The 24,820-nt window shown below is 54.2% G+C and overlaps 1 protein-coding gene across 1 annotated transcript; it reads left to right on the top strand.

The window, feature by feature from the left end:
* The first annotated feature begins 1,828 nt into the window (after nt 1–1,828).
* On the top strand, nt 1,829–8,446 carry ZNF853 (zinc finger protein 853). Its single transcript, XM_039226120.1, has 6 exons — nt 1,829–2,121; nt 2,851–2,968; nt 5,625–5,962; nt 6,194–6,436; nt 6,521–6,700; nt 7,349–8,446. Exons 1-6 carry the CDS (start codon nt 2,110–2,112, stop codon nt 8,444–8,446), a joined length of 1,989 nt encoding a protein of 662 aa, XP_039082051.1. The 5' UTR covers nt 1,829–2,109.
* The last annotated feature ends 16,374 nt before the right edge of the window (nt 8,447–24,820 follow it).

Raw genomic sequence — 24,820 nt, 5'->3', positions numbered from 1 at the left:
GGGATAGCATGAGAGATTTGGTGACATGGAGGTCACTTCACTGGCGGCATGAGAGGCAGCTGTCCAGGTGGAGTGATGGGGCTGAAGCTAAGCTGGAGAGGGGGAAAGAGGGATAGGTAGAGGGAGATATGGACAGAACTGCAATGGGGCATCTTTCCAGGAAGTTTGGCTACCAAAGGCAGGAGAGAGAAGGGGCTGCCCATTTTTAAGACGGGAGAGCCCTGAGGATGAGCAAATGCTCTTGGAAAGAAGCCAGCGGAGAGAGAGGTTCAAGTTTAAAGGAGTGAGTGGATCATCTGGATGGTCTGGGTGTGAGGTCTCCTGGGAGGAAGGAGGAAGCGGCCTCCCAGGGGAGGGGAAGGTACACACTTGCCCGGCCAGAGGGGAGACACTCACTTAGCCTTCAACTCCTGACCAGCAGCGTGCTGTCCCTGTTCCCCAGATGCAAGGTCATAATTTGCCTCATTACCCAGCTGGGAGAGGTCATTGTGGGTCCAGAATTTTCTGCCTCCAAAGCTGGGCTCCTGCTGCACTTGTCCCCCCGAAGAGGCAGAGGTGGCCCTCTGTCCTCTGGAGCACCTAGTCTGGGGGTGAAGCTGCCAGAGAGAGGAGCTTTTCAGAGGAGGGCTGGAGGAGAAGCCCCAAACTCCATCGCCTGTGGAGCCAGAAAGTACCCAAAAATGGATGAATGGGGCCGCTAAGTGAGCACGGAGACAGTAAGGAGGGAAGACAAACTGTGTCCCTCTCAGGTGGGACTAACCCAGGCTCTACCCCAGGAACAGCTGTCCAAGGCCAGGTCTTTGGGGTTTTCAAGAGGATTGGAGTATTTTGATTCTAATGTGAACTCTCCAGGTTAGGACATCGCCGCAAAGCTGGTAGGATATGGATGGAGATGGTCAGGCTTCCCTGAGAAGGAGACCCCTGACCCAGGCAGGGGTCAGCTTGGTGTGCCCAGGGAGGCCTCTGCACTGGCCACGGGTTGGGGGCCTGGGGGGTACAGAGGTTGGGGGTGGCGAAGGGGGGCTTGATCACTGGCCTTGTGCACAGAGGGATGGAGTCAGGTTTACCCTTCAGTTAACAAAGTCTGGTCCTTTGGGGTCCCAGCCCACTGTCCCAACGGCCACAAATACCATGCCTCCGCTGCAGGCTTGCCTTTGCCTTCCTGGGCTCCAGGAGGTGGGGTTCAAGGTGCGGAGGGGGAGGCCTCTTTAGGGTCTGCTGGGGGTTGGAATGGGCCCTCCCCATCAGGTGAGCGTCATCTAATTGAGCGTTAATGAACCACAACTAGTACTCAGGCCAGGGGCGCCCTGAGGCCGCACGCGTCCCCCGGGCGGGGGTGGGGGTGACAGGACCTGGGCCTGGAGCCGCCCCGCCCCCCTCTTGCCAGCGACACTCTCGCAACCCCTGCGGGTGCGCGGCCGGGCTGGGAAGGGTTAAGCCCACCGAGCTCGCGGCGGCCTAGAGCGGCGGCGGCGGCGGCGGCGCGGGGGCCGGGGCGCGGGGCGCGCGCGGGTGGCGGGCGGGGGACAGGATGCGGATGCCGGGGGGACTTCCTGTGCCGGCCCCGCCGCCCCCGCCCCCGGCCCGGCCCGCCGCCCGCCGCCCGCAGCCCGCCGGACGCACGCTCGGGGGGGTCCGGGGGGGGGGCGGGCGAGCGAACCGGACCCCGAGCGGGCCGCCCCCCGCCCGCCGGCGCAGGGCACCTGTGGCCACAGGCCGACCCCGGCCGGACCCGGGCTGCCCCCGGCCGGGCGGAGACCGGTGTCGCCCGGCCCCCCGCCGACCTCGGACCGGCCCCCCCGCGCGGCCGGCCCCCAGCCTCCTCCCCACCCCCCTCTCCGGAGGGGGGGGGTGGCCCGACACCAACTTCTGCTCGCGAACTCCGTTCTGCCCCTTTCTTGACCCAGGGCGACCTCGGCAGCCCTGACAGCGACAGGCCCGCCGCCGCAGTGCCCAGAAAGGCCCCTGGGTGGCCCGGCGCCTCCCCGGCTCTTTCTGGATGGAGGCGCCTCAGGAAGGAGCCGGCTGACGCTTCGGCCTTCGCCTTCCAGCCGCGGCTGACCATGAGCGCACCTCCCCTAGTGCAGAGGCCGCTGTGAGGAGCAGGAAATGCTGCGCCAGGTGAGGCCCAGTGGGCGGGACAGACAGCCCGGCGAGCCTGAAGGGCGCTTCTCTTGGGGGCGCTTCCAGTCTTTGGGGCTGGAGCCCAAACGGAGACCTGGAGTTGACCTGTTAGGAGGGGTGGAGCGACTGATGTGGGGACACCTCTGCCGGAGCGGAGGGATGCAGGAGAGAGGTGGGGAACCCTCCAGAATTCAGGAGCCCCTGGGCCAGGGCTGGTTCCATGGGTTGCAGGTGCTCTGGCCTTGGAAGGCTGGCCAAGCCCCAAGAACAGTCTGGGAGGCGAGAGACCAGGAAGGGGAACAGGCTTGGCAGGGCTTTGAAGGGGGCCGTGGAATGTGAGTCATCTCTCTCTTCTCTGCAAACTTCCTCAAATGTCCCTTCTGGGACTCCAGCTTCCCTTCCTGGTGGAGCAGATGCACTGGTCTGCCCCTCAGCTGGGGCTGAGTGCGCCCCGCAGAATCCCAGAATTCGGGGATGGAGGGGCTGCCTCCCTGCGGGGCACCGAGCGGGCCCTGGGAGCGGAGCCTCCAGGCTGCCCTGTGCCTCCCTCCCCCAGCTATGGCTCCAACTAGCCTCCTTTCCAGCCTGGGGGTGGGGGAGTGGGGAGGCTGGCTCTGGGGGCCCAGGACGGAGGTGGAGGTCTTTATGGCAGTCAGTGCCCCCCGGGCCGGGGGCTCACAGCCCTCCTGCCCACCTGAACAGCTTCCTTCCTCCCTCTCAGCACAGCTGGCCCCCCAGAGTCTTGGTCTGAACGCTAGGATGGAGCTGGGCCCGGCGACGGAGACCTGTGTGCTGGAGCTTCTGTGTCTCCAAGATGGGGGCCCGGGGCCTGGCACCCTCTCAGGTGAGGGACTGGAGGGGGGTGGCTCCCACCTGGAGCCGGAGATAGTCCTCAGACCCTGCGGAGGATCTTTGGGCGGAGGGCCAGCCTGCTGTCTGCCAGGGCGCTCACCTGGCTGGGGGGAGGGGGGTGCAGGCTGCAGCTGTGCACAGCAGCCGACTTCAGCTGCCTGGAGTGACACCTGCAGGTTCCCCTCAGGGTTTTTGGCTGTATCAGGCTGGTGGTTTGCTGGTGACAGGCTCCCTGACGGTGCAGATATTCTCAGTCCATGCCCAGACCTCAGACACATGCTGGCTGTGAGCTACTGCTATTTCCCAGGCGGTCAGGCAGCCTCCACTGTCCCCGACCTGTCCGTGGCTCCAGACTCAAGTTCTCAGATTGAATTCAGGAGCTCTCTCCCTCTGCCCCTCGTACCTCAGGCATTGGCCCCCTCGCTTTTCTTTTTTCTGTGGCCTTCTCTGACCTTGTCTACTTTTCCTGACCCATGCTTCCATCCATCTTTCTCCCCTTTTGCCCAGAGGCAAACGTGGCCCTGCAGAACCTTCCAAGATGCCTTTTCCCTTTGGGACGCACTCTGGGGAAACTTTCTCTGGGGGTCGTGCTCCTAGGACCACTTTCCTCTGGGCTTTGAGGGCATGGACTGAGGGCTGGGCCAGGGTTGAGTAGCATGAAAAGGACCAAGGGAATTAGAGGGGCTGTGGAGGGAGCTGCGGCTCAACAAGGACTCTCCTGGCTCAAATGTTTAACGGGGGAAGTCTTGCGAGGGCACCACATGAGGTGACACTTAATAATATGTTCACTAAAAACATCGTTGTTTAAAATGCTGGCTTTGCTGTAAGAAGCCAGGACTGGCCACATGGCTGAGTGCTGTGCCAGAGATGTGAGGCCTCACACCGAGGCATGGTGTGTCCTTGCTGCTCCCAGAGGTGGCGGGAGGCCAGAGTGTCTCGGACCTTGAATTTGCTGGGGGGACAGGTTTTCATGGCCTTCTTTGCTCACCACCTGCATACTCCTAGATGGTGTGTGTATATGAGAAATGCATTCACTTGTCCATGAGCCTAAGCAAAGGTTATTAGGAATAGCTTTCTGAGGGGTGCCTGGGTGGCTCAGTTGCTTGAGTGTCCGACTAAGGCTCAGGTCATGATCTCACTGTTCGTGGGTTCGAGCCCCGCATCGGGCTCTGTGCTAACAGTCAGCTCAGAGCCTGGAGCCTGCTTCAGATTCTGTGTCTTCCTCTCTCTCTGACCCTCCCCTGCTCATGCTGTGTCTCTCTCTCAGAAATAAAACATTAAAAGACTTTTTAAAAAAGGAACAGCTTTCTGAAAGAAAGTTATTTGCACATGGATATTCCTTGGCCTTATGAAATCAATATAATCCTGGCCAAGTGGCCAGAAAGCAAAATTTTATAAAGTCGAACCTCTGCTTTCCGTTGCAAAACTGAAATACGAGGCTGTAGATAGAACAGATGTTGCAATCAGACTCGGAAACGGAGAGAGCCCTTTTGGATTTTCCGTGAACACAGTACGAATGCTCAAAATGAGAAAAGCGAGAGACAGACATGTGGATGTTGTGCAGAAAGTGAAATGTGACAACGGAGCGACTCTTATGTAGTGGGGCTTCCTCTACTCCTGTACAACACCGGGCCAGATGTTTCGCCCCTGGCATTCTCGCTGTGTCCCTGGGAAGGGGTTATCTCCTTTTGCAGACACGGAAACTCAGGTTTCCAGAGGTGATGTAAGTGGCCAGTCCCCGTGTTGACCCGGGGCTATGGAATTAGTCCTTTCCATTCCTGAGTAATAGTCTCAAAGGCTTCCAGTCTTCAGGCTGTTTCAAACGGAGCTAATTGTATCTTTGGTATTTCCAAACTGTTTGTTAGTTGGCAAACTCATTTCCTAACCCACAGGGAGATGGATTTTTGAAGCACCTACCAGGTTCTAGAGGAAGCGCCAGGGCCCTTCTGGCTTTGCCTGCGAAGCTGGAAGTGTGGGTACCCTGAAGCTGTCCTGGACAAGAGGGGCTCTGTGGCTGCAGGAGGTTGACAGCTGCTAAGGGGTAGAGTTAGGGCCTGAACGGAGGCCTTCCTGCTGGAAACTTTGTGCTCTCTCTGGCACCTCTGTGACTTTTAGAACCGCTAATGGTGATACTTCCAGGCGGCTTTACAGACATTCTTTATTATTTACAGAGAAGGCAAGTTTCACTTATGTAAGGCGTGACCCTAACTGGGGTCCGAGCTCAGCACGGGGTTGTGGCTTAGCTGTCCGAACGGCCTGTTGGTGGGTTCCCACTGGATGGTGATGAAGCATGAGAGACTTCCCAGGGAGAAGCCCCAGGCACCCAGGCTTGGTTACTGCCAAGATCCAAGTGAGGAGCCTGTGCGGAGGGAGGCCCAGAGGAGAGGTCGGACAGCCAGGGTCCAGAGTGCCGTGACCAGCAGTCCTTCAGGCGCATTTCTAGGCCAACGCCACACCCCTGGGCATTTCAGTTTCTGCCACGCTGCCATTGTCAACCGAGCCAGTGCTTTTGGGTCCCTGATGGGAACTCACAGTGTGTCCTAGCATGGCTGTCCATAGGGCAGGATGAGTGGGGAGGGCCAGGGGGTCTGCCCCTGAGATCTGCCCGCGGATCTTTCTCTCCTGGCTTCTTGCCATTCCCACTACAGGTGGCCGCGGTGGGAGTGAGAGTCAGGAGGAAGAAGAGGCTCAGGAGGACAGCAGCACACGGCAGCCAACAAGCTCAGCTCCGATGGGGGTCAGTGAAACAGCTGCAGAAGCACAGCAGGGGCTGCTGGAGTCGCAACTGCAGCAGGCAGAGCTGCAATCAGAGCTGCAACCACAGCTGCGGCAAGAGCAGCGACGACGAAACCAACCCCCTGGCCGGCAGCGGCAGCGGCAGCGGCAGAGGCAAGATGGCCAAAAGCAGCTGCCTCAACGACAGAAGCCCCTGCAGGAACATCCGCAGCCTGTGCCACCTCGGCGGCTGAAACCGCATCTGCAGCTGATGCCGCCACAGGAACAGTCACGGGAGCAGCACATGAAAGAGCAACACCTGTTGCAGCCACAGCAGAAACCATCAGGACAGCGCCGGCAGTTACAGGAGCAGCAGCAGCAGGAACCGCGGCAGCAGGAGCAGCAGGAGGAACAGTTCCAACAGCAGCACCTGCAGCAGCAGCAGGAACCGTTGCAGCAGCAGCAACAGTCACAGCAGCAGGAAGTGTTACAGCAGCAGCACCTGCAGCAGCAGGAACAGTTACAGCAGAAGCACCTGCAGCAGCAGCAACACCTGCAGCAGCAGCAGGAACAGGTGCAACAGCAGCACTTGCAGCAGCAGGAACAGGTGCAACAACAGCACCTGCAGCAGCAGCAGGAACAGGTACAACACCTGCAGCAGCAGCAGGAACAGGTGCAACAGCAGCACTTGCAGCAGCAGCAGGAACCGTTGCAACAACAGCACCTGCAACAGCAGCAGGAACAGGTACAACAACACCTGAAGCAGCAGCAGCAGGAACAGGTACAACAGCAGCACCTGCAGCAGCAGCAGGAACAGTTACAGCAGCAGCACCTGCAGCAGCAGCAGGAACAGTTACAGCAGCAGCAGCAGGAACAGGTACAACAGCAGCACCTGCAGCAGCAGCAGGAACAGTTACAGCAGCAGCACCTGCAGCAGCAGCAGGAACTGTTACAGCAGCAGCACCTGCAGCAGCAGCAGGAACAGTTACAGCAGCAGCAGCAGGAACAGGTACAACAGCAGCACCTGCAGCAGCAGCAGGAACAGTTACAGCAGCAGCACCTGCAGCAGCAGCAGGAACTGTTACAGCAGCAGCACCTGCAGCAGCAGCAGGAACTGTTACAGCAGCACCACCTGCAGCAGCAGCAGCAGCAGCAGGAACAGGTACAACAGCAGCACCTGCAGCAGCAGCAGGAACAGTTACAGCAGCAGCACCTGCAGCAGCAGCAGGAACTGTTACAGCAGCAGCACCTGCAGCAGCAGCAGGAACTGTTACAGCAGCACCACCTGCAGCAGCAGCAGCAGCAGCAGGAACAGGTACAACAGCAGCACCTGCAGCAGCAGCAGGAACAGTTACAGCAGCAGCACCTGCAGCAGCAGCAGGAACTGTTACAGCAGCAGCACCTGCAGCAGCAGCAGGAACTGTTACAGCAGCAGCACCTGCAGCAGCAGCAGCAGCAGCAGCAGGAACAGGTACAACAGCAGCACCTGCAGCAGCAGCAGGAACTGTTACAGCAGCAGCACCTGCAGCAGCAGCAGCAGCAGCAGCAGGAACAGGTACAACAGCAGCACCTGCAGCAGCAGCAGGAACTGTTACAGCAGCAGCACCTGCAGCAGCAGCAGGAACTGTTACAACAGCAGCTGTTGCAGCAGCAACAGTTAGAGCTGCAGCAGCAGCAGGAGCCGTTGCAGCAACAGCAGGAGCCCCGTCCGCTAGAACCAGATGAGGAGGAAGAGGTAGAGCTGGAGCTCATGCCAGTTGACCTGGGGTCGGAGCAGGAACTGGAGCAGCAGCAGCAGGAGCTGGAGCGGCAGCAGGAGCTGGAGAGGCAGCAGGAACAGCGGCAGCTGCAGCTCAAACTGCAGGAACAGCTGCAGCAGCTGGAGCAGCAGCTGGAGCAGCAGCAGCAGCAGCTGGAGCGGCAGCAGCTGGAGGAGCAGCAGGAGGTGCGCCTGGAGCTGACGCCGGTGGAACTGGGGGCCCAGCAGCAGGAGGTGCGGCTGGAGCTGACCCCTGTGCAGCCCGAGCTGCAGCTGGAGCTGGTGCCTGCCGCAGGGGGTGGCGGCGCTGCGGCCCCAGGGGCTCCAGCCGCTGTCGTGGTGGCGCCCCCGGGCTACGTGGTGTTGCAGGAGCTCATGGTGCTGCCGGCCGTGGCCGCGCCTGCCGTGGTGGCCATCCCGGGCCCCGCAGGCAGCGCGGCCCTGACTCCAGCCAGGCAGCGGCGGCGGCGGCGCGCCCGGGACCGGCCGACCATCTGCGGAGAGTGTGGCAAGGGCTTCAGCCGCAGCACGGACCTGGTGCGGCACCAGGCCACGCACACGGGCGAGCGGCCGCACCGCTGCGGCGAGTGCGGGAAGGGCTTCTCGCAGCACTCCAACCTGGTGACGCACCAGCGCATCCACACGGGCGAGAAGCCCTACGCCTGCTCCTACTGCGCCAAGCGCTTCAGCGAGAGCTCGGCGCTGGTGCAGCACCAGCGCACGCACACGGGCGAGCGGCCGTACGCCTGCGGCGACTGCGGCAAGCGCTTCAGCGTCTCATCCAACCTGTTGCGCCACCGGCGCACGCACTCGGGCGAGCGGCCCTACGTCTGCGAGGACTGTGGCGAGCGCTTCCGGCACAAGGTGCAGATCCGCCGCCACGAGCGCCAGCTGCACGGCGCCGGCCGATCGCGGGGCCTGGGCCTGCTCCGCAGCACGCGCGCGGCCACCGGCGGCCCCGCTCGCCCCGAGCAGGCGGCGGACAAGGCTCCGTGACGGCGGCCGGCGGGGAGGGGGTGGGTGGCGCGGGGTGGGGGTGCTGTCCCGCGGTGTGTGCGTGCCTCTTGGAAGCCGGCTGCGGAAGGGCCCCCGGCTCTGCCCCTGGTTAGCCCAGGGGAGGCCACGGTTACGCACGGACCCTTGGAGACGCTCCTCCAGAAAAGGCGCCGAGGCCAAAAGGCACAGGTGTTGCACATCAGGACAAACAGCACACTGCACAAATTCGTTATTGGGTACCGATCCGCGAGGAGTCTGCCAGGGCTCTTTCTAAAAGTGAGAGCCACAGGGGAGAAAAGAACTGCTAGTGACACGTGTGGCAGTTGGTGACATTTGACATGCATCGAACACTAACCAGGAAGGTAAATCTATGTGGTGAAATGCACACGAATAGGATTTGGTCCTGGTGAAAATTACTTCAAGGAAAAGAAATGGGGAGACAGTAAAGTTATCTGCACTTTGTAGAAACCCGATCAAGGCATTAAATTGTCCTCAATGGCATTTGCCTTGAAAGTAACTTCCTAGAATGAAATTTCATCAGGGTGGATATCATCCTGATTAAAACGTTTGTGTTCATAAGCACAGGGTCAGAGTGTCCCCTGGGTCAGTGCACAAATGCCGGGGAGCCCTTCTCTGGGTGGAAGGTAAAACTTCCCTCCAGGTCAACCCAGGGTTCCAGCAAGTGCGGTAGCCCTCCATGCTGCCAAGTTCCCATGCCCACGGTGACCTGGCAGTGACCTCTTGCAGAGGAGCCCGCGGCTGAAGCAGAGGGCATTTTGGGAATGCTCTCCAAGGTCTAGGGGAGTGTTCCCCTGGCGGGAAGAGCTCCTAGGTAGCCCCACCATGACCTCCCCAGGACCCACCTGTTCTAGGCTTCTCAGAGCTTGCCCAGGGACTGAGGCTATGGGATTGGGGCGCTGAGACCCCGGGGCAGGGTCCTCCTGGGCCAGGCTATGCAAGGGTGTGGTCGGAGAAGACCCGCCTCATCGCTGTGGTGGGGAGGGTGGCAGGGGGAGGCAGAGGGAGAAATTGGGGGACGATGTTTGGAAGCAACAGAAATGCTCTTTACAACGTTTACACAATCATCTGCGGGTGTGTAAGAGCATTGGCAATGCTCACGCCCGCGGGAAAGCAGGACGCTGGTGGAGGCTGCCTGCCCCTCCTGCCCCCAAGTGCTTCCTGCTCTTGACTTGCCCCGTGTGCGGCTGCTTCGATCCTGCGCCTCTCTTTGCTCCCTGCTTCTCCTTTACTAACACAGCCTGCTACATTTTACAAATGTGTTGGTAAGTGAGAAACAAAAATTGAAAAATAAATTAAAGTGAAGAAACCCATTGTCTCGTCTGTGTTTGCCCTGCTGGGTTTTGTGTCTGGCCACCATTTGATTTCTACGGAGCGTTGTCCTGGTTGCTGCAGAGCAAGGGACGGCTCATGAAGTCCCATGCTCAGCGCTCCTCATCCCACACGCTTCCTTCTAAGCTGAGTCCCTTGGCCTCAGAGCAGCGGATTCAGTATAACCTTGCTGGGAGGGATGGGGACCAGAGGGCAGACACTTGGGGTAGCCAGTTTTGGCATCTCCTAAGGACAAGCTTTAAATCAATTTAGAAGAGGCCCGTCTCCCTTCACTCTGCCTCTATTTACATTGTTTGTGTACGATAGTGATTTCCGCAGTCTTTCCAGTGACGGACCAGAGCCAATTCCCTGACTAACCATTCACTAAGGGGATGGGACGTCAGATCTTTCCACTAGGGCTCTTTCTCCTCCGAGGTGAAGGTCTGGGTCATCTCATCAGACGGTCCCCCTAGAGCAGCAGAGGTGTTGAAGGCAAGGGGGTCTGGAACATAAGCTAGGGCCTTAAACCCAACCGCAGCAGCAGGGGCGTTAGGTGATACCCTCAGGCCTCTGTCTTCCTCTGTGTTCTTCGCCAAGTAGAATCCGTGTGGGGTGTGAGTGGATCTGTGCAAGGCAAGGAGCGGCCTGGGCAGACATTGATCCTCTGCCCACCTGTCCTTGGGCGAATTCTTCTACAGCCGTGTGGGCTCCCGCCATCCTGGCTGGCTTCCTCCAGAGGCGCCCGTGGCTCTTCCATTGTCCACTGTCTCAGGGAAGGTGAAGTGGCCTTAAGCCAACTCTGAAGACTTGGGAAAGCCCAGCTCCCTGCCTCCCTTTGGGATGACTTTGGGGTACCACTTCCATTCCTGAGGAGCCCCAGGATGCGGTGGAAGCTTCCTTCCTTCTGTGGGGCTTTGCCTGAGACCTCTCCTTCCACCTGCCTCCTATGCCGCACGCCTGCCGCCACCAGCTTCCCCTGGCCCTTTCCTTGAGTGGCCGCTGGCACATACCTGCTCTTCTGCAGTCCGCCTCTGGGAACCGTAAGACAGGGGCTTGGTTGGGGAGGCTGTGTCTTGGGAAGAGCTTGCTCTGGGTGCAGGGCAGGCAGGCCCCAGGTGTTGACAGTTATCCCGGAAGAGCTCACAGCCCAGGAGGAGAGAGAGACACACCTAAATGGTCACACAATGGGATGAGCTGTGGGGGGACAGAGCAACAGGCTCCCTATGTGGGAGCCAAGTGACCTCACAGAAGTCTTGCTGGGTCATCAGGCATTTCCAAGGTGAGGCCTGGAGGCACTGAGGGGTGGGGGGGAGGTGGGCAGTGAGGGCGGAAGTCACACTGTGCAATGGATCTGACCCAGAGGTGGCCTGTTGTGATTAGGGACAGTGATTCTGGGGATGGCTGGGAGGTAGGTGCTACGGGAGACAGCTGGTGGAATGAAAGGGAGAGCTAGGGGACTCGATTTTGTGGAATCCATTGGCCCCAGACTCCCACATTCTTCCCATATAGCCCTGACTTCTCCCCAGAACTTTTCAGCATCTCTGTCACCTCTACTTGACTTCTCCATTCCAATAGGCATCTAAGTCCAGCCAAATATGGCCCCTGGAGGGCCCCATCAGTCAGGCGCTGTCCGCTGGGGGGCCTGCCCACCCCGATCCCTGCCCTCATCACCTGACTCTCCCCCACTTTGCTTTTGCCACCTAACCACAAGCCAGCCCTAGTCCCCAGTCCTTGCCACCACCCGCTCCTGCCCTTAGCAGCAGTCTGAGAAGCAGAGAAAAGAATAGGCATCCTCCTCGACGCCCCAGGGGGACAGGGGCCGTGGCACCTGAATCATCTCTCACCCCTGTACTTTTGCCAAGAACAAACATCAGGGGCAGATCCTTGCTGGGGGCCATGGGGCTCCCCACCCACCTGCCCTTCCCAGAATTCCTAGGGCCCCTGCCTGCTGCCCGCACCCCAGCATCCCCACAACCTGAGCCCCTGGGTGTGGAGCTAGGAGGCCACCCTCAGCTCATCCCCATTCCCAGCTCCCAGGGCTGTGTCCCAGACTTGGATTCCTGTGTCAGGAGTGGGGGGATCCCAGTTCCAGAGACACATGATATGTGCCAGGGCCCTGGGCTGTGTGTCGGGGAGGTAGGCTCCTCCTCTCCTCGGCTGTGGCAAGGGCTCCCCTCCACCTGCTACGTGTAATTTCAGCCATGTCTGGTGGTTCTTCGACTTGGATCAGTAGTTGCCACACTCACCTTACCTGTGCCCTCACTCCTTGTGGGAGACTCTGCTTTTCAGTGTTTCGATCCCTCTTCTGCCAATCTGTGCTGGCAGCCAGCTGGGCCTAAGTCGTATGTGTTGGGAGACATGAAAGGGAAATGCAGAGACATGACCGTTAAGAAAAGAAATTTCTTGGGGCACCTGGGTGGCTCCATCGGTGAAGCATCTGACTCTTGATTTAGGCTCAGGTCATGATCTCACGGTTTGTGAGATTGGGCCCCAACTCAGACTCTGCACTGACAGCATGGTGCCTGCTTGGGATTCTCTCTCCCTCCCTCCCTCTCTCTCTCTCTGTCCCTCCCCATTGTGCTGTCTCCCTCCTCCCTCTCTCTCAAAATAAATAAATGAACTTAAAACAAAAGAAATTTCTTAATGCCTGGGAATCTTTTAAAGGGGTCCAGACTCAAGGCTGGCATATCAGGTGAAAAAACACAATATGAATTAAAAAAAAAAAAAAAAAAAAAAACCTCACAAAATTACCAAGAATACAACTAGTCTTAATTTTTCATACAACGATCCTATCTGCAAGGGTTTGCAAAAGATAGGGAGCAGGTTGTTTTTGTGAGGGGGTCAGTAAAGAGCTCCACATCTCCTGCATTTTAGGAACTAGTGCGAGACGGAGGGACCTTGGTGTGAAATCCTTCCTGTCTCTTTGTGATGTGTCAGTCACAACAATAACAGTAGAACAGGGTGTCACTTTGCGTTCTTAGCAATTAGGTAAATCTCTCTTTGGGCTGACCCTTGGGCTGTATCTGTGCTACATCAGGAGCTGGAAGGAGAATTCTAAGCTCAGAAGTCTCTAAAATGGAAAACCTCCAGGGAATAAAATAAAATCCAATCTATAAAACAGAACGGAGCCTGATGCTTATTCTTGGTCTTCGCCTGGATTGAGTCAGGCATCTTTTACAAAATAGGGATGTTCCTCCAGGGAGGACTTGGGGATTGGAATTCCTGCCACCAGTTGTTATGTGACAACTTTCCTTGCCTGTAAGACGAGAGCCAGAGTGCCAGTGGTTCTGGGCTGTTGTGTGTCCAATGCAATAGGTGAGATAATATGTGTAAACGGGCTCAGCGCATGTTAGACCTCTGGAATATGTTGCACCTCAAGCAAGGAACATTTGGGGTGCCTGGGAGGCTCAGTCTGGCTGCAGCTCAGGTCATGATCTAATGGTTTGGGAGTTCAAGCCCCGCGTCAGACTCTGTACTGACAGCTAGGAGCCTGGAGCTTGTTTCAGATTCTGTGTCTCCCTCTCTCTCTGCCCCTCCCCCACTCATGCTCTGTCTCCCTCTCTCTCTCTCATGTGCATTCTCAAAAATAAATAAACATTAAAAATTTTTTAAAAATAAAGCAAGGAAGATTTGAATGCAAACTCTTTTCTCTGGTTGGACGTTCTCTGAGATAAGGCTTTCTAATATTCCAATGTTAAAACATTTAGACACTAGAAATGAAGATTGTGAGACCCCCAGATGGTAGAAGACCATACTTATGCCCTTAGGATCCTCCCCTGCAGGTGGGATGTGGTAGGGTCCTCAGCCAACTCCATCCCAGCCTATAACATCAGACCCCATGCAGGCATGTCTCTCGGACCTGAGGACCCATTGGTCTCCCAGACTTGGATGTTACAAGAATCTAAGGCTTAGTGAGACCACGCAGAGCCCTCAGTCCCTGGCCAAGCCTGCATCTTCTGATTCCTCCCTTCACTGGCTGGCCACACCATCTGCCTGGAGGCACTGAGACGCAAACCCAGGAGTCCTTCTAGATGTTCCCTGCTTTTTCCTAACACCCTCTGCCTCAGTGAACTATTGTGCCATATTCCACCCTGAAACAGTGGCTAAAAACAAAAGATACTTTGTTATTTCTCGTGGTTCTGCAGGTTGCTTGGGCTCAGCTGGGTGGCTCTTGTGTTCGTATGATGAGATCTGATGGCTGAGTGGGGCTGAGACACAGGTTTGTCATGAGGCTGGTGGTCGATACTGGCGATCAGCTGGGAGCTCAGTGGGGCTGTCCCCTGGAGCACCTACACATAACCTCTCCATGTGACCTCGATGTCTCTCAGCAGAGGGTCTGGGTCCCAAGAGACCGGAGCTTGGGACTGACAAGGCTTTTTAGGATGGAGGCTTAGAAGTTGTATAGTGTCACTTATGCCAGATACCATTGATCAGACCAAGTCTCAATCCCCGCCCAGATCAAGGGGAGGGAAATAGGTTCTGCCTCGCTGTGAGAGGGGCTGCAAGCAATTTCCAGCCATCTTTTATCTACCATATACTCGTTTAGTTATGGACCAAGTTTTGCTTTGAAATTAAGGCCCCAATTTTCATCCCAACTCCTTCCTGGCATGCCATTTCTTCAGTATTCAAGAATCACTGATAATTGTGCTAAAAGCAATAACCGCAGGTCTCTGCTTCTCTGTGGGCATCTGGGGTCCCCATCCCACAGCTGCTCGATTGGGTCAGGCCTCCCTTCTCACCTCTGTCCACCACCCATGTGCTGGAGCTGCTCGTCCACTGATCTGATGGTTCCTTATGGATGGATATCCTTTCCCCCTCTTCTGGGGCATTCTGGGATGGAAATGCTATAAATGCACCACATCAGTTCCCTGTGTTCAATGGGAAATACCTGCCTTCAGCTTCTGGCCCCTTCCAATCCATCTTCTCGATCACTGTCATGACGATGGTCCTAAAATGCTAATTCAATATTCCCCCCTCTGGTTAAGCTCGGTCTTTGGCCCCCGGACCAATGCTTTGTGACTTCAGTTATGTTTGCCATATGGACCTACCATGTGTACTACCAATTACTTAGCAGTTTTCTTTAAATCTGATCACTATTTATTTATTGAAAGATTTTATTTTCAAGTAATCTCTACACCAAATGTGGGGCTCGAACTCACAACCCGGAGATTAAGAGTTGCATACTCTACTGACTGAGCCAGCTAGGAATCCCAAATCTGGTCCCTTTTTAGCTGAAACAAATTTATTTTATTTTATTTTAAAGTTTATTTATTTATTTATTTAGAGAGGAGGGTCAGAGAGAGGGAGAGAGAGAGAATCCCAAGCAGGCTCCGCACTGTCAGCACAGAGTCCAATGTGGGGTTTGAACTCATGAACTGTGAGATCATGAACTGAGCAGAAACCAAGAATCGAATGCTTAACCAACCGAGCCACCCAGGTGCCCCCAAATAAATTTGTTTTAAAGTGATTATTGATATCATTGGATTAATAGCTACTATATTCACTACCATTTTCTGTGTTTTGCCCTTGTTCTTTGAATCTTTTTTGTCTTCTACTCTTTTTCTGCACTCATGTTACTTGAGTATTTCATGTTATTTCATTTTTTTCCTCCTCTTTTGATATATTGAACATACTTTAAAAATTTAGTGGGTGCTCTAACTTTAAAATATAAACTTACAGTCCATCCAGTTCTTTTTTTTTTATGTTTTTATTCATTTTTGAGGGACAGAGATAGACAGAATGCAGGCAGGGGAGGGGCAGAGAGAGAGGGAGACACAGAATCTGAAGCAGGCTCCAGGCTCTGAGCTGTCAGCACAGAGCCTGACATGGGGCTTGAACTCCCAAACTGTGAGATCATGATCTGAGCTGAAATTGAACACTTAACCTACTGAGCCACCCAGAAGCCCCCAGGTGTATTTTCAAATAACACTATACTATTTCATGGAGAGTGCAAGTACTTTATAACAAAGTGTTACCAATTCCTCCCTCTCATTAGTTGTAACATTGTGCCACTCATTTCATTCATCTGCTTGGTGCTTAGAGCACCATATACATTGTTGCTATTATTATTTTTAAAGATTTTCTTTTTTTAGGTAATCTCTATGACCCAACATCAGGCCTGAACTCTCCACCCTGAGATTGAGAGTCACACACTGAGCCAGCCAGGCACCCCTTGAACAAAGTGTTTTATGTTAGAACAGTTAAGAATAAGAGAAAGAAAAGATTTTGTGTATGTTTCACCTTCATGTATTTCTTCTCCAAAGCTTTTCCTTTCTTTTTGTAGATCTGAGTCTCTAACCTATATAATCTTCCTTCTGAAGAACTTCTCTGAACACATATTGCAAAGCAGGTCTGCTGGTGACAAATTCTCTCCATGTTTGTGTGTCTGAGAAAAGCAGTAATTTCCTTCACTTTTGAGGGGTGATTTCACTGGATACAAGATTCTAGTGTTGTGCCCGAATCACGAGTCCCCTGAGACCTCCATGGAGCCGACACCGATGCAAGTACATAAGGGTCTTTATTACAAGCTCAAGCAGGGGCTCACCTGGCGTAGCGGCAGCAGGGTGAAGCCCCGAACAATAGCGAGCAGGGTTTTTATGGGGTAAGGGATGGGGGTGTTACAGTGCACACGTTGTACATATAGCATCATCACATAAGCACCAATCATAATTGTACAACACCCATGGTAACAGTTTTGACCAATCAGTATCTGTGAGGTGTCCGTTACTTTTGGCAGGACCCAATCATGACCTTTGAGAATCCTTTGAAAATGACCAATTATGAGGTGAGCTCAAAGGGGTTTAGGCAAGCGGTGAGTGATTGGCTAGTTTGTACAAAGTAACTACCTTCAGTTCCCAGCCCTGACTCAGACCACAGGAATGTTACACATTTCTTTTGATTGGCCAACCTGAGGGTGGTCCGAGGGTGGCTTCAGCTGAAGCTTTTCCTAGAACTGGGGCTACTGCAGCCCGAGGTTGCTCTTAATGGAGGACTTAATTTCAGGCTCCTCACTAGGCTGGTGGGTGTTTTTCTTTCAACATTTTAAATAGTTCGCTCCACACCCTTCGTGTCTGCGTGATTTCCAAAGAGAAGTCCGATGGGCTACCGATCCTTGCTCTTCTGTGGGTAAGGTGTTTTCTTCCTCAGGCTTCTCTCAAGATTTTCTTCTTGTCCTCGGTTTTCTGCAATTTGAGTAGACTATGCCCAGGTGTTGATCCTCTGGTATTTATCCTGCTTGATATTTTCTGAGCTTCCTGGATCCATGTCTTGGCATCTGCCCTTAATTTTGGAAAATTCTCAGCTATTATTACTTGCAATATTTCTTGTGTTCTTTTCTCTTTCTTCTTCTTCTGGTATTCCCCTTATGCGTCTTTTGTCATTGTCCTTGGATATTCTATTCCATTTATTAAAATCCTTTTTTCTCCTTGCATTCCATTTTGGAAGTTTCTATTGTTTCTTCAAGCTCACTGAATCCCCCCCCCCCCAGTTGTGTTCAGTCCACTAAAAAGGCCATCAAGGCATTCTTCATTTCTGTTACAATATTTTTGGCTTCTAGCATTTCCTTTTGATGTTATGATTTTTTAAGTTTATTTATTTATTTTGAGAGAGAGAGCAGGGATGAGGCAGAGAGAGAATCTCAAGTGGGCTCTGCACTGTCAGCACAGAGCCTGATGTGGGGCTCGTCCCATGAACCATGAGATCATGACCTGAGCAGAAACCAAGAGCTGGCCACTTAACCAACTGAGCCACTCAGGTGCCCCTCCTTTTGATACTTTCTTAGACTTTCCATCTGTCTGCTGACATTACTCATCTGTTTTATAATGTCCACTACTTTTTCCATTATTGTCCTTAACATAGTCACCATATTTGTCTTATTTTTTTTTAATATTTTTATTTCTAGGAGAGAGAGAGAGCGAGAGACAGCGTGAGCAGGGGAGGGTCAGAGAGAGAGAGAGTCACAGACTGAAACAGGCTCCAGGCTCTGAGCTGGCTGTCAGCACAGAGCCCAACGCGGGGCTCGAACCCACGAACCGCGAGATCATGACCTGAGAGAAAGTCGGACGCTTAACCGACTAAGCCACCCAGGCACCCCGATAGTCACCATATTTGTCTTAAATTCCGAGCCTGATGATTCTCATCTGTCTACCCTGTTTGCATCTGCCTCTTCAAACTGTGCTTTTGTTTTGTTGTACACCTTGTAATTTTGTTGTTGTTGAAAAGTGAACATGATGTCCTAGGTTAAAGGAACTGAGTTAAGTAGGCCTTTGGTGTGAGGCTATATGCTTAGCTGGCTAGGAGCTAGGCTTTGCTTCTTTGCTTACTGTTGCCAGTGCTGTAGATGTTAGAGGGGAAAATTTCCTCTGGTCTTATTTTCTCTCTCCTATTGTCTTTGGATTTTCCTGAAGACTTCTTTTATTCATTCATTCATTCATTCATTCATTTATTCATTTTACGTTTATTCATTTTTGAAAGGCAGATCATGAGCAAGTGATGGGCACAGAGAGAGGAGGAGACACAGAATCCAAAGCAGGCTCCAGGCTCTGAGCGGTCAGGACGGAGCCTGACGCAGGGCTCAAACCCACAAATGGTGATATCATGACCCAAGCCAAAGTCCATCACTTAAACTATTGAGCCACCCAGGAGCCCCTATAGATTTCTTTTACAGTAAGGTCTGAGACGTGTGGTTCTCTTAGTTGTGTTCCCAAGTTGTTATAGAGAATCTGTACTGATGTGATGGTGTGGTGTCAGGGAGAGGAAGTATTCTAGACCTTGGTGATTAAGTCGCAGACTTTTAGGGAAAATGTGCCTGTGGGCTGTGAACTTGACAAATATTTGCCAGGTTTCCCCCTCCTGGGATGCAAAGGCTAGAGGAGGCTGGAGTTGGATATTTCCCTTCTACTTGTTTGCCTCTGCTCTTATAAAATTGTTTCCTTCAAGAGCAGACTCTGTTAAGAAGAACAGAGTGCAGGGTACCTGGATGGCTCTGTCAGTTAGGCAACTGACTTTGGCCCAGGTCATGATCTCAGTTTGTGAGCTCGACCCCTGCACTGGGCTCTGTGCTGATGCTGCAGAGCCTGCTTGGGATTCTCTGTCCCTCCCTCTCTGTCTGCCCCTCCTAAACACACACTCTCTTTTTCTCTCTCTCAAAATAAAATGAATAAATAAACAACAACAACAAAAAGAAAGGAGTGCTCTGGATGTACCTAAAGGTAGCTTCAGGGATCCTGGGTGGCTCAGTAGGTTGAGTGTCTGACTCAGGTCATGATCCCAGGGTCATGGGATCCAGCCCTGCCCTGGGCTCCTTGCTGAGCCTGGAGCCTGCTTGAGATTCTCTCTGTCCCTGCCCCTCTCCCCCACTCCCTTTCTCTCTCTCTGAAATAAAAAAAAGTAAAAGATAAATAAATACCTAAATAAATAAAATGGCCCCATTTCCCCTCCCCCTGCTGGAAGTCTGAGATTTTTCTTTGATCCTTTCACTGTGAGAACCTGTTCGTGCTCCTGGAGGTAAAACTTATGAAAGTGCAGGGCTCTCCTAGCAGGACCCCTCTCCCCTGAGGGAGGGGGAGTTTTTTGTTTTGTCCCCCCCCGGGGAGTTTTTAAGTGTGAGATGAGTCCTGATTGAGCTTCTAACCATTGATCACGTACAGTTTAAGTCTCCCTGTCCGGGCACTGGCTCCAGGGCCGTTTCTGCTCCGGGAAGCTGTGATTTTCTGCTTCTGCCGTCTGTCTCTGATTTTCAGGGCAGCAGTTTGAGCTTTGACCTCGATTCTCTGAAGGATCTGAGATGAATCGTTCATTTCCACTTTTTTTTTTTCTTGTTGCGAGGATGGAGCAGTAGCCTGCAAGCCCCTTTCAGGTTGGACCGGAAACTGGAGTGCAGGTCATGGATTTTAAAAAGATAAACAAGCAAGTGGAAACCCGGGTCAGTATGACATCGATAGAGAGCAGCTGTAAACATAAATGGTGTTGTCAGATTAGGGGGAGACCCCAGTGCCTGGCGGAAGCTCTGAACTCCAGGCCTGCTCTGTCTTTGTCTAAAGGGCCGCAAGCAAGTGCGGGAGAGGTGTTGGGGCCCGCAGCCCGCAGAGGGGACTCCTCCGTGATGCCATCAGAGGACATGGAGGGGAAGCCACAGGAAAAGCCACCAGGTAACGACCACCCAGCACGGAATGCGGAGTTACAGGAAGTCCTTCCCCAGCACCCCCCTTAAACCATCTTGGTCCCACATGCCCTACCGGAGACATCGAATTCCTTACTTCAGAACAAAAGGCTTTGCAGGTTCTCTTTGGCCTTGTTAAAAAAATCTTTGAGGGGCGCCTTAGTAGCTCAGTTGGTTAAGTGTCAGACTTTGCCTCAGGCTATGATCTCATGGGTTTGGAAGTTCCAGCCCCATGTTAGGCTCAGCTCAGAGCCCAGAGCCTGCTTTGGATTCTGTGTCTCCCTCTCTCTCTGCCCCTCCCCCTCTGATGCTCTGTCTCTCTCAAAAATACATAAACATTAAAAAATTTTAAAACTAAATAAAATAAAAATAAAAAAATCTTTGAGGCTCCTTCCTACCACATTCTGCCAGACCCTAAAACTTGACTTACCTTCCCAGTTTACTCCCAACTTACCTTTCTGTTTTAGGAATAAGTAAACAATGGTGCAATAAATAAACATATAAAGACAAATCAAATTTGAACAACACCATTTAATCTGTACTCTGATGGTTTGTGCCTCTTGCCTCAGCAGCGTGGCTTAGAAGACTGCTGAGTGACTCGGTATGGGCAGGGGAGGGAAGGAATGGGTGGAGGTGGGGGTGGTGAGGGGAGGTCATCCATGGCCTTGGAGGGCTGCCTTAGGATCCCTGGACCTAAGGACGGGTTTGCAAACACTGTTGCTTAGGCGGGCTTTCCTGTTACCCATTGCTGAACTCAATCTTGACAGATTCCCAAACCACCTGGGGAACTAGCTAATTTATTTTAAAAATATATATTTTTTTTTTGAGAGAGTCAGAGCATGAGCAGGGGAGGGGCACAGAGAGAGGGAGGCACAGAATCCTAAGCAGGCTCCAGGCTCCAAGCCAGCAGCACAGAGCCCAGTGCAGGGCTCAAACCTGCGAACCACGAGATCATGACCTGAACCAAAGTTGAGTGCTTAACCGACTGAGCCACCCAGGTACCCCAGAAGTAACTCATTTAAAAATACATTAAAAGGGGCGCCTGGGTGGCTCAGTCGGTTAAGTGTCCAGCTTCAGCTCAGGTCATGATCTCGTGGTTCGTGGGTTCGAACCCCGCGTCAGGCTCTGTGCTGACAGCTCAGAGCCTGGAGCCTGTTTCAGATTCTGTGTCTCCCTCTCTTTCTGACCCTCCGCTGCTCATGTTCTCTCTCTCAGAAATAAATAAAACATTAAATTTTTTTAAATTAAAAAAATAAAAACACATAAAAAAAAGATGCAAGAAATCAAATGGTGTCCCCCAAATCCTAGACTTTTGCTTCCATGTTACTGTTATGTACCTATAAGTTTGGGTGCCTATAAAGATGTAGTCCTGAAGGTGAGCTTACCAGCACCCCTCCAAGGGGATGACGATTGTGAGGAGGCTGTCAGTACCCCGTGATTGTCATTGAAACTCATTCTGTGTGTCAGCCTTCCTGTGGCTCACCAGCAGGGCCATGGGTGTGTGGGAGGAAGATACATGGCATGTGGGTGCATATGGAATTCTGTGAGGTCCCCAGCCGCTGGGGGCTGCACAGACCACCTGTCGGCATGCTGCTGCCTTCCAGGACTGGTCCCTTGTCTGGGCGGAGCTCACCCCCACTTGGCTCTCTCGGGACTTGCTCAAGTGTCTCCTCCTGCGGGAAGCCCTCCTGGGCTCCTCCTGGCAAGGAGACTGGCACTGAGGGGTGCTGACCAAAGTTCCTGCCCAGCCCCTACATGCCCAGCATGGGGAGAGAGCAGAAGTGCCACCGCTGAAAAGAACCAAAAGTTAAAGCAGTAAAACCAGATTTTATTCAGGACCTAATGCAATAGGGGAAAAGAGACCTCAGAATAGCACTGGACCAAAATCCGGTTTCAGCAAGGGACAAGTGAGGATTTACAGCCAAGGAGCAGGGTTGGGAGAAGTTGGTGGATGGAAATTGACTAAGATGGAAGAAACATCAGGGGTAGGGGGATTCTGGTTAAACAGACCCAACAGGATTCTTGCTGAAGGCAGGCTGGGGGTGATCAGATGTCACGGGGGTGTGTGGGGGCACAAGTGGGGGAAGGGAGAGAGAGAGGGAAACACAGAATCCAAAGCAGGCTCCAGGTTCCAAGCTGTCACCACAGAGCCCGAAGTGGGGCTCAAACTCACAAACCTCAAGGTCATGACCTGAGCCACAGTCGGATGCTTAACTGACTGCACCACCCAGGTGCCCCTGGATTAGTGTCCTTATAAAAGGGTCTTCAGAGAGCTCCCTCACCCCTTCCACTGAAGAAGGTCACAGCCAGAGTGCCAGCTATGAACTAGGAAGCAGGTTCTCATCAGACACTGAACCTGCTAACGCCTTGATCTTGGGCTCCCCCATCTCCAGAACTGTGAGAAATCAATGCTTGTTGTTTCAGTGCCCCCTCACCCCCAACCAGTCTGTGGTATCTTTGTTATAACAGCTTAAATAGACTAAGACACTTCGTGGACCCCTGCAGTGGCCCCCACCCATCCTGGTAAATCATGACCCACCTCTGCCTGCCGCCTTTGGTGGCTGCTTGCCTCCATGAGGACCTTACTGAGGTCTGAGTCTCCAGCCACAGGATGGCCCTGATTCCTCCACTGGCCCCAAACTCTCCACCTCCACTTGCTCAGATCAGGTCTCTCTGCCCCATGGGCTCCTGGCTTCTGGCCGTCTTTCAGGCGTGGCTGAAATGCCACCTGTCCCACCTTGGCTTCCCCCAGTACCTGGCCGTGGCTGCAGGCTGCATCTCTTGCTGATGACTTCCTCTCCTCTGCGCCTGGAGGCTCGGCGTCCCTGACTGCTGTCCCCTGAGACCAGTGCAGGCCCCCTGCTGCAGGAGAAGCTCAAGCTGAGGCTAGCCCGACGTGTCTGGGAGGGGCTGCGGCTCCCCCTGCGCCCAGCTCACCTCCGCCAGCCCCTTCCCCGTGCCCTCCGGGGAAAGAGCTGCTGACAGTAGGTCAGTCGCTGGTTGCGCTGAGCAGCAACGTCCAGTTTGGGTCTCTGCTGTTCTTGTTCCTGCTCTTTCAGGGTGCCCGTGCCCAGGCAGGCCTTTCCCCTGAGACGTACTGCCAACCACCTCTCCTCTCTTTGCTTCCAGCTTGTAAGCAGCTGGGAGGGCGGACCGGCCCCTGATCCAGGCCTGCTTGCTCTCCTGCTCCCCTCACCTCTCCCTGAAGGTGACTCATGTTGGCAGAGGCCTCTACTGGCACTGGGTCCCTTCATCTGAGGTTCCTCCTATTCCCCGTCCACCAGCTGCCTCTTGCAGACAACTGGCAGGCATATGCAGACCCCGGCCCATCTTACAAAAAATGGCACCAAATCCCTTTTGATCCCCAATTACCTCTAACATGGAATACTGCCACCTTGTTTGCATTTATACTTGTTATGACAGGGTTCTCTGTCACCACCATGGAGGATTGCAATTCTGAGTTCTGAGAACCCCTGTGGTAAATTCAAATATCCCTAAATGGCTTCTCTGGGTGGGTGGGGACAGTCCCTTAGTGGAGTCTGGGTACCATATAAGCTCTTGCTGGTCCCCATCACTGCTCGTCTCTCTCCCCACTCAGCCCTGGCACCTCCCATCAGCTTCCATGCCTCAATCCGTGGCCCTAACTCTTGGGGACTGTTGAGCCAGGGGCCCAGGTGAAGGCTCTGCCTCCTTGCCCTTCCCACCACCTAGCCGGCAGGGCCTGAGTGCTTCAGAGAACAGGTGTGAGCACAGGGCCCTGAACTCGGCGGCAGGTGTCAGGGTGTGTGAGGGAACATCCCATCAGGAATCCCCGCTGAGGATAAGAGAAAAGCAGGGATCAGACTGTTGGCCTCAGAGCAGGCGTGCCACTGAGGCCCTGAGAACCCACAGGAAGAGGTGACCAGAGAAGGCCAATGGCCAGGACTTGACCAGAACTGTGAGTTCGTAAAACCCAAGCAGCTTTCAAACATCACTGCGTGATGGAGTAAAGGAGAGAGGAGAGGGGAGTCAAGGCTGGCGCCTGGGTCTCTGGCTCTCCAGCACCCATGTGAAGAGAGGCCTGCCTCGCAGGGGTCCTGCCCTACTGTGTGCCTGAGTTCCATGCCTACGGGCCCTGGGGTAGCCACCTCCAAACTCCGGCAGCTCTGGGCTTAGATGGCAGGAAAGGTCAAGGCCAGGTGACTTCAGGACATGAGAGTCCCCAGTGTAACCTGTATGGGACAGCCGAACACTGCTCCTGAGTATGCACAAAGGTGACCCTGCAGAGGCGTGGCCGGTCTGAGGCAGCTGGCAAGGCCCACACCGGAGCACCCAGTCTGGATCCTCGGAGAGCTAAGCTGGAAGGAACCAGGTCAGGCGAGATCCTAAGAGTAGGGGATTCTATTTATTCAACAGCGGGCCGTCTACCTGAGCACACCTTGCTTCTGAAGCTGCAGGTGTGGGGCAGAGGGGGCGTACCCTGGGGAGTGTCCCAAGCCTAACTTTGGCCTCAGACACGCCGACTGGGTGGTGGACTTCAGGGCCTTTGTGTGGCTGTACCACTTGGTGTCCTGGGCCAGACAAGCTTTGGGGGACTGTACCCATTACAGGGCAAGAGGAAGGAGAGGCTCCCGAGGGTGGGGAGGAGAGAGAGCCTCAGAGAGGGGAGGAAATAGAGAGTCCCCCCCAGGGGTGGGGGACAGCAGGGACTCAGGCAGAGCCTGCTGAGTGGGGACAGTCTGGTGAACTCCAGGCCTTTGCAAATCTCTTCAGAGAAGGGAGGGGAAGAAATCAAGTCTTGGTTTAGTCATCAGGTGGGGACAGGCCAGGAAGAGTCTGAGCAGATGCTAAGATGCTACAGGGGCCCTGCCTGACAAGGGGGGGGGGTGTCTAAGGCAGGGATTGAG

The sequence above is a fragment of the Hyaena hyaena genome, unplaced genomic scaffold (genome assembly GCF_003009895.1).
Source record: "Hyaena hyaena isolate Hyena2069 unplaced genomic scaffold, ASM300989v1 scaffold_20, whole genome shotgun sequence".
NCBI lineage: Eukaryota > Metazoa > Chordata > Mammalia > Carnivora > Hyaenidae > Hyaena > Hyaena hyaena.
The sequence above is the reverse complement of the archived record's forward strand: the minus strand, read 5'-3'. Positions and strand labels throughout refer to the sequence as shown.